The sequence below is a fragment of the Lactuca serriola genome, chromosome 4, assembly GCF_051521515.1.
Source record: "Lactuca serriola cultivar US96UC23 chromosome 4, Lser_US96UC23_V15, whole genome shotgun sequence".
NCBI lineage: Eukaryota > Viridiplantae > Streptophyta > Magnoliopsida > Asterales > Asteraceae > Lactuca > Lactuca serriola.
In genome coordinates, this window is record NC_136411.1 from 395884225 (window position 1) to 395893891 (window position 9667).

At 32.9% G+C, this 9667-nt stretch overlaps 1 protein-coding gene across 1 annotated transcript; it reads right to left on the reverse strand.

The window, feature by feature from the left end:
- Nucleotides 1-1545: 1545 nt before the first annotated feature.
- On the reverse strand, nucleotides 1546-3038 carry LOC145097939 (Myb domain protein). Its single transcript, XM_079035614.1, has 5 exons — nucleotides 2890-3038; nucleotides 2588-2735; nucleotides 2407-2514; nucleotides 1933-1997; nucleotides 1546-1819 (listed from the first exon to the last, which is right to left on the reverse strand). The coding sequence occupies exons 2-5, from the start codon at nucleotides 2666-2668 to the stop codon at nucleotides 1672-1674; spliced, it is 402 nt and encodes a 133-aa protein (XP_078891740.1). The 5' UTR covers nucleotides 2669-2735; nucleotides 2890-3038; the 3' UTR covers nucleotides 1546-1671.
- Nucleotides 3039-9667: the final 6629 nt, after the last annotated feature.

A 9667-nucleotide genomic window follows, 5' to 3' on the forward strand; every position in this document is an offset into this window, starting at 1 on the left:
GAAGCAAGTCATGGAAAGCACATTTAATAACTTCAAAGATGGCCTTAATCGGTCGGCATTCAACATGTTTAATACGACTGTCGAAAAAAACCCATGAACAAATTAAAAGCCTCTAGATGAACAGTAAGGAACCTTATGTTTTTTGAGCCATTAAGAGATTGGAATCATTTAACACTAAATGGTTCTTTACTTTTATTTAATTATTAGTCTCAATCATGTGAAAATTGATAGAAACCCTACTATGCAATTTTAACTTCTTCTTAATGAAATTATAGAAAAAAAAAGGAAGTTTCATGTTTAGAAAGGGTGTTTGGATGAAAAAGGAATTAGGTACACATGAATTTTATACTTTTAGTTAATTTTTAATCTCAATCAAGAAGTTAGAATGGGAAAATTGGTTCATAGTCAAATCCTGGTTCCAAAAGCTTGTTGTAATTTCAATGGATAAATGCAAGCAATAACAACATACTTTTATTGATTTGTTTATTATAGATTTATACTTTAAAATTTCCTCATATGACATTATACTTTAAAAAAATGTACACACATTATAACAATGCCATCGAAATACAAAAAACTTCACTGCTACACCTCGATAGATTTTTTAAAATATAATGTCTTAATAAGAAAAAAGTTTAAAGAAAAATACAATGCTATAGTTGGTTGCTTTTCCAAAGTACATTGCCTTAATAAAAATTGAAAGACTGAAAGTGCAATGTTGTAATAGGAAAAGAATAAGATGCTATAATGTGCAAGTAAGTGAAAGTATCTTGCTATCTACAATAACCACAAATGATAGAATCTTTGACGCATCTACAGCAAAACAATTAAAGCTATACCTACAACATGAATCCAGTTCTTTGAATAAAGCTGACTAAGACACATACATCTCTAAACTACATTACGCATTTGACTCGTTTCCATTTTTTAGCTAAAACAAATGTTTATTTTATTCATTTGACATGTTCGAGATAAAAATTAAAACATAAAAATATAAATAAATAAATGAATCAGTAGTAAATAAAATTTCACAAATATTGTAGGGTGTAGTTAGAAACTACAGTGAGAGGATTTAATATTCATATTAGCAAATTGAATTCCTAAAAAAAATATTACAACAACCATTTCTTTCCCTTCTTGCGATATAATTTATAACATGCATTTTCTCTTACAATCTGATTAATCAACATCTTTCTTAATATTTCCACCGGCTTTTGATTACCTAAAAGCCAAAACAAAATGTCATTTGGTAAACATGACATGACACAACATGTTGTAGTATGTTTGACATCCACTGTACTGTGATTGATGTCAATAAGACAGTTTTTGGTCCTATTTAAAAAAAAGTGGAACAAGATGGATGGAGGCAGGGGCTCACTCTCGATTTCTAGTCTGTGCAAAAGACATAAATACTCTCCTTATCTTTATCACTGAAAATAGCTCTACAAAATTTATATAGTCATATACCGATCAGTCATGTCCGGTGTAACAACCAAAGTAGTCTTAATATACTTTGTTTGTTCTATAACTTCTAAAGCGATCATATAGATAGTAAAAATCATGATTTTGGGAAATTATATTGTAGCAAGAGGAAACGTAAACCATGTTAAGTTCTTAAAAATAATCTTTCTTGCTAATTTAACGAAATATTTATTAAAAAAAAAAATCATCTTATTTTTTTGCGCGAGGGTCACGGGTAAGCCCATGTTTCCTCAACGTATTGATGTAGCTTCTCATGAGGGTGAATTTGTTGCTTCCAAGATGATAGAAATAGTCCCATGTATATATCCCAGTTTTATGCAAGTCATCAAAAAGTAACCTAAAAATAGCCAATAAACAAAATGAATTTACTCATGAAAATCACTAAACAATCATTATATTTATTTATATTATTATTATTATTATTATTATATACCCATAATAAGTAAGTACCTCACACCATAGTTTCCAACCGGTTCTGCAGACATGAGCCCTACATAACGGCGTCCATAAATCACCTGATACGTTCAATGCAAATCTAAATTAACAATATTTGTCCATGAGGAATCAATTATATAAGTAATAAACATCAACAACTATGATATATTGACTCAATGACCTTTCCTTTATGCTTTAAATTTGTTTTTTGTGCTAATATTGTAATGGTTTGTAGATTTTGCATTGAGAAGCATATATATTTTATATTAATAATGATAATTAAATGGGATCACTAGGTTTTCTAAACCCCAAAACCACGAACAAGTGGAGTTTATGTTTATGTGTGTGTATGCATTTTAGGTGCTAGTATCATCAATTTCAATAGCCAAATAGAAAACCTCAATGCTATAAACAATTTCATAATCATTGCAATTGTTCTAGCATTTCTGAATAAATTGGTGCATCGTGAACAACCTAAATCAAAAGTACCTTCTCGCCACCAATTGATCTGATCTTACTATCAACAGCGGGGCTGAACACCCTCAAGAATTCAGCCGGCAAGTTGTACTGACTACCGTTTGCAAATTCCACCTCAACCTAACAATTTTGAATTGAAAAATATCTCAATAATCAGGGAATTTACGAGAACGAGAATAGGAATTGAAGTTACATTCGTTGGAGCTTTCAAAGTGAATCTGATCAGCCGAGGACAGTCTCTGATACCCGTGCTTATGCTCCTTGTAGCAGACATGCCAAGAGAGTTTTTGGAAAATATCAGATCATTTTGGCATAATCCGGCTTATACCCTGGAATCTAATCTGAGAGACGATAGTAGAGTATTAATTTTACTGAGATTAAATTCATAATCCGGTTCAGACCTGTTGATCTCCCCTAGTTTGAATTATAACCCGAAATCAAATCACGGATGATTTTAAAATTTTCAAACGAAATTAGGTTACATTCTGTACTTACTTGATTTAGATTGGATGCAGAGAGATAAGAGAGACGACATAGAGACACGAAGTGCACCAAAGAGATGTCGAGAACGTGAATCCAACTGATGTATTGTTGGAGAATGAAAGAGTAAAGTGAATCGTGCTCTGTTGTTTTGTGGATTTGGTTCTCGCAAGCTTTAGCCTTTAATTTAGTTTCTATTTTTTAGCCCAAAATGCTCCACTAGCCCAAATTAGTTGGGGCTTTCCATACTAAAATAAGGGGTGTTTAGGAATTCTTTTCAAATGATTTTTAGGATTTTTTGACTTTTTCTAAAAGCTTAAAGTCTTTAAATAATAAAAGAAAAATGTTTGGCATTTCAAAAAAGTTTTTTTAGATTAGCTTTTTTTATAAGAATAAAATAAGTTGTTTTAAAATTCATGATTTGTGATTTTTTTGTAACTTTCGAGTTTTTAGTTTTTGAAAAATCAAAAGATAAACAAAACACATTTTAAACATTTCTTTTATAAAAAAACCAAAAGGTCAAATAAGAGTTTTATCAAAAGAACTTTTTAATCTGAAAAGTAATCCAAAACACCCCTTAATATTTTGATCCAACAAAAATAAATTCTCTAGTCAAAATGTAATTCTTGTGTATACTTGCCCCCACTCTCTTGTTAAAATATGTGATTAAAGTATAAAGACAAAGATGAACAAAAACACAATTCGATTAAGCATTTACATAATCTTTACGACCATTACTCTTTAATCATCAAGTATTCAAATGGATTTGAGCTAGTGTGTGGAATGTGGAATGAAAAACCCTTAGTTTGTTTTGTTAACAAAAATAGTATTTTTTATAAGTTGAGAAATATCAATGTAATTTGTATTCAATATCTTTTTTTAAAAAAACATTCGGTTATAAAACACCTAGAACAACAACATAAATTTTCTTCTCAATAAATTACTCATTTAATTTATCATTTTATGGCCAGCCTTCTCAATTTTTTTAGCTCACTTGTATCTTTCACTTCTTTTGGGAAATTTAAATCCCATTAAAATAGAGATAAGGGATGAAAGGAATTTTGTATTTTTAGATATTTTTAAGTGAATAATCACACATAACAAATATCATTTTCTTCATTCTAGTCAAAAGTTTTGTAAAAGTTTCATAGACATTTCTATGAATATGCATTCAAAATTAGAAGAAAAAAATAACAAATTGGATTTATGTTGCTACAGATTCATCAATCCCTAATCTACATTGTACATTCAAGATTTAATATCATACTTGCACATCAAAATGGAGTATTCCATTAGCATACACATTAGCACACAAAAGCTGAGGTATAGCTTGAGCCATTTGATTTATTGTTTTCTTTTTTGTTTGTAGAACTATTTGTTGTGGGTTTTGTTAGCATTTTATAAAAGTTTTGTTGTTTGATATATATATATATATATATATATATATATATATATATATATATATATATATCATGGTCATCCTTCTCAACTTTTCTAGCTCACTTGTATCTTTCACTTCCATTGGTACATTTAAATCTCGTCAAAATAGAGATAAGAGATGAAAGGTGGAACGCCCGTAAATCCGGACTAGTTAATTTAAAGATAATAGGGGTCGAAAACGACTTTTCGACAAAAGATTATTTAGAATAAATAATCTTAACCAAGTTGTAGAATATGCTTTAAGGGTTCCGTACATATAAAGAACACCGAAATCCGAGTTATAACGAAGAAGTTATGGCCCGTCAATGTTTTACGGCAAAACCGACACAACACCGGGAGACGTAAATAGTGAATTTACGATAGAGGACTTTTTAATCTTAGTGATCTAAACAAAAGTTGTAGTATACGTTAAACCGAGAACATACAAAAAAAAAGAACGCCTAAATCTGACTTTGTATGAGGAAGTTATGATTTTTCTAAGATTTGACATAACAGTGCACGATACGAAACTCAAATTTTAGTTAGTGCGGTTTTTGGCCTACGCGACCTAAATGAGAGTTGAAGATCTCATTAATAGGAACTTAACAATAAAAAGACAGACGAAAACGGAGTCCGTATGAAGGAGTTACGAATTTTTCGCGGTCATTTAACAGTCTAATCTCGTCCTACTGTTAAATTTAAGATTTGTCGATAATTAGCCAACTAAGTCTAAATGAAAGTTGTAGATCTTGTTTTTACCTACGCGTGGAAAAAAAAGAACGTCGAAAACGGAGCTCGTATGCGAAAGTTACGGTGTTTAGAAGTCGGCAGGGTGCTGCTGCAAAAGGGGTGACGTGGCCGAATATGGGCCAAGGCTTTCTCCCTAAGAAAAGCCATCAGGTGATGACATGTGGCACTGAATCGGTGAGTCCATTAGGATTTCACCCTATAAATAAAAGTGTCGGGTCATGCCATTTCCTCACACCTTCAAACCCTTCTTTCTCTCTCTAGAACCTCTCTCTAAGCCTCCCTAACCCCCCAAAGCCTAGGGTAACTCCCTAGCACGAGGCGGAAGCCTCGGAGCGCCTAACGGCTCCAAAAAGAAGAGCCCCCGGCTCAGAAACGCTGCTCCAAGCGAATCACGGTTTTCTATAAAACCCGTTATAAGTGAGCTACATCTACGCTATTTTTAATATAACTTTTAATATAACTTTTATTTAATTATAGTAACGTTATTAGGAACTTATAATAACTACTTGGGCTATTATTATGGGTTATATAAGTATTGTTTAACGCTTATATAATAGTAATAATAGCTAGGTTATTAATTAGTCGCGGTTAACGTTAGACTAAACCCTAGTGGTATTCATACTAGGTTTTGTCAAGGGAAAATTGTTTTGAGATAACGAAGCACTGTCCGAGTACCGAGTCACCACCTTAACAAGTGAGTGCATAGTTACTTTCATCTTACACATAGATATGAAGTATTTAATATAAATTACGTGCTATGTGTGCATATTATCTATACACTTGCTATCTATGCTGGATGAACGTTTTATACATGTTTTAACTGATTTAAACTGTATACGTATTTTATATCTACAAATATGTTGGGTATAACATGGGTAGATGAATGATGAGAGATAAAAGATTATGTGAGTAAACATTGGCAACTATAAACTTAGTGCCCAATAAATAAACACCGGCAGCTATGAACTTAGTGTCTATTAGACAAATGATGGTAGCTATGGACTTAGTACTTATTAGGTAAACACATGTAGCTATGGAGTTAGTACTTGTTAGGTGTTGGTAGCTATGGACTTAGTACTTGGTAGCTATGGACTTAGTACCTGTTAGATAAATGTTGGTAACTATGGACTTAGTACCTACACTGGTAGCTATAGATTTAGTACCCGATGAATGAACTTTTGCAGCTATGGAATTAGTGCATTGGCAGCTATGGACTTAGTGCCGGTCTTATAACCCTGGAAGCAAGGGACTTCGGAATGAACGAATAGATGACTCTTAGGGTAGACCCTTGAGAGTAAGGAAGATAATGGGGATGGGTAAATGGGGTTGGTTGTTTGTTGTTTAAACATAATAATTATATTATTGTGGGTTGAAAACCCTATATACTCACCAGGTTTCCCAACCTGACCCACTCAAGATTATTTGTATCACAGGTGTCGATACGAAGCTACTTTACACTGAAAGATTTAAAAGAGATGTAGATCACCAGTGTAAATAAATGTAAGTTCTGTTTATGCTTATGTTTCTGTATTGACGATGACATCCCAATGTTTTGAAAATGAATAAAAATGCATTTCCTCGGAAATGCTTTGATAACCTATTTATCATGTTTTCTGGGAACAAATTCCGCAATATTTTTATTAAAATAGTTACTCTGATTTTTATAAAGCATAAACAAAATCGGTCTTTTCTGGCCATGAAAATGGGGATGTCATAAAAGGAATTTTGTATTTGTAAAGATTAAGTGAAGAATCACACATAACAAGTATCATTTTCATCGCTCTAGTCAAAAGTTTTGTAAATGTTTCATGGACATTTCTATGAATATGCATTAACTTAAAAAAAAGGCAAATTAGATTTGTGTTGTTACGAATTCATCAATCTGTAATGCACATTAAAGATTTAATATCATACTTATACATCAAAAAGGAGTATTCCATCAACATACACATTAACACACAAAAACTCAGTGCATTGCTCAGAATTAAGGGTTGGAGAGGATCTGGTAGTTGATTCCTTTTCTATTATGGTTGAGGATCTTGATTGCTTCAGCTACTAGATTTTGATACTCAAATAAGAAAGTAGGATGTTGTCATACACAAATAAATAAAAGTATGTTGTTATTTCTTGCATTTAGCCCTAAAAACAAAAAAAAAATACATCATATACTCTATATTATTTGGAGTGGGAGAGAATTCAAACCAAGCACCCATTGTACGGATACATGGCAACTAAAAAAAGAAAGTTAGTCTAGACCAAATATGCAACAACCTCAAGGTTACTTTGAATCTGCATATGCACCATAAAGATATTCAACCAAATGATTAAGTATAATAATGTAAGACACAGCAAGAAACTATTTCTTTTTTTTTTACTTAATGAGCTTAATGGGTTAAGCACTTAATCTGAATACCTATACATGGTTGTTTTTTTACCCATTATGCCATTTTATCCACACATGACTCACTGAGATAAAACAAATATATAACTTCTGTATTCTGCAAAAATGATAATAAAACTATAAAACTAATTTATTAATATACACATAAATCAACTCAACCCATCCAACAAAGTAAAAGAAAATTTTATTTTTCTTTTATTAAAAGAAACATAGGTAATAATAAACAAAAAGATATTATGTAATTGTAACTTTATATATATATATATATATATATATATATATATATATTAAAAGTGGAAAATGTTAGGAATAGTAATCTTTTGGCCCTTTAGACATTGGCCACAGTAGTTGTAACATCCAGATTGTCGAGGTATATTTTATTTTCTGTTTTGTGAGTTTTTGGTTGCCACAACGTGGTGGAGGCACCACGACGATGTGGCGAGGGCAAATTGGCTGCGAATTTCATTTAATCCGCCACGTCATGGCAGTCGCATGAAGGCTTAAACCCTAATTTCCAGGTTTTGCCACCTATTTAAAGGAAAGGGGAGGCTAGGGTTTGTTCATCCCCAACCTCCATCAACCTCAAACCTCATAAACCCTAGCCCTACCCCCTCTTGGTGATTTGTGAGCTCATTTTGGTGCCTTTAGTTGCTTTTGAAGGAAGAAGATCTTGGGAGCATTTCTCTTCATCTTGGTAAGCTTGGGGAGTTCTCTTGGGCATCTTTGGATCTTTCTAAGTGCCCAAGATCCTAATTTTATACTTATGGGTTGATATATCTATGATTTTGTCCCTTTTTCTCCTTATGTAAGTTAGTTGGAATTGTGGGATTCCAAAAAGTTTGCAACTTTATGGATCCTAGAGGTCCCTTGGTGGACATATGTTATAGATTTGAAGTTGCCTAGTGTATTTGGTTCCATGCATGGTTTTAAGTTCCTTCCACTCATCTTCTTGACCTAGATCACAATTATAAGTGATACTTGATTAAAAGGTACTATCTTTGTATCATTAACACCTGAGATACATAGTGGGACGTAAGTATAGGGAGTGTTGTGCTTTTATATGACCAAATGATGTTCCATGACCAGGTAGTAATAAAAGTCATATTCGGGTATGGTATGAACTATGTAAGAGGCTTATGTAGTCAAGATGAGATTTGTTCCTGTGACAACCCAAAATTTATTCCGTCATTATAACCCGTTTCCGTTAATGGAATATTCTATTTTATAAAAGTTCCGTTAAGTTGGGGTCGACAAATAAATAAATGTTTTATTTATTTATATTTTATGTTTTTTTTTATCGTCGTAATAAAATAAATAAAAACACGTAAATTACATTTCCATTTAATTGGAAAAAGTTTATTTTTATTACGACTATTTAACCGGGTAAAAAGTTTAAACCTCGTTAAACATAAGTATCGGGTAGTCGTATACCGGGTACAACACCCAAGCCTTATATAAAGGAGGGTGGACACTCCATAGAAACCTTTTACCGCACTAGACCCACTTTCTCTCTCTACTCTCTCTCCTCAAGTCCGATTTCTTCCAAAAACCGCAAGTTTCCGCCTACAAAACATAAGTTCTCTTACCCTAACTTGTTCTAGACATCATTTATTGTTGTTTTAACTCAAAAATCGTTCATGAAGGCTGAAAAAGAGGAGTTTACGGCCTAAGAACATCCTTAGGACGTAAACCCCTAAAATGTTGTCAAAAGTGCCAAATTTCTTCCCTTTAAGCTTAGGAACTAGTTTTGGACTTAACCTAGAAGTGTTTGAACCTTGAATAAACAATTTTTAGGGCTTGAAAGAGGGTTTACGGTCCAAGCACATGCTTAGACCGTAAACACCCTCTAAGCTTGCAAACCAAGCCCAAAACACTTCCAAACCACATTTAGACTTAAGATATGGCTTAGGGACTTGCTAATTCGGACTTGGAACACCTAAATCTTGTCATTTGAGGGGTAAACTAGAGCTTACGGCCCAAACATATGCTTAGACCGTAAACTCCCCTAAAACATGCCAAATGAAAGTTTAAGCCCCCTAAAGAGCCTTACACCCTCACTAGAACTTGTTAGGAATGAGCCAAGGGCCTTGTAGTCAAAGAATGGAGGTATCCAAGAGTTTAATACCGTAAACCATGGGGTTTGCAGCCGTAAACTCCCAAGGAGTGGTCCTTGGACCGTAAACTCCAAGGGAGTACACTTTTGGAACCTTAAACACCCCTATA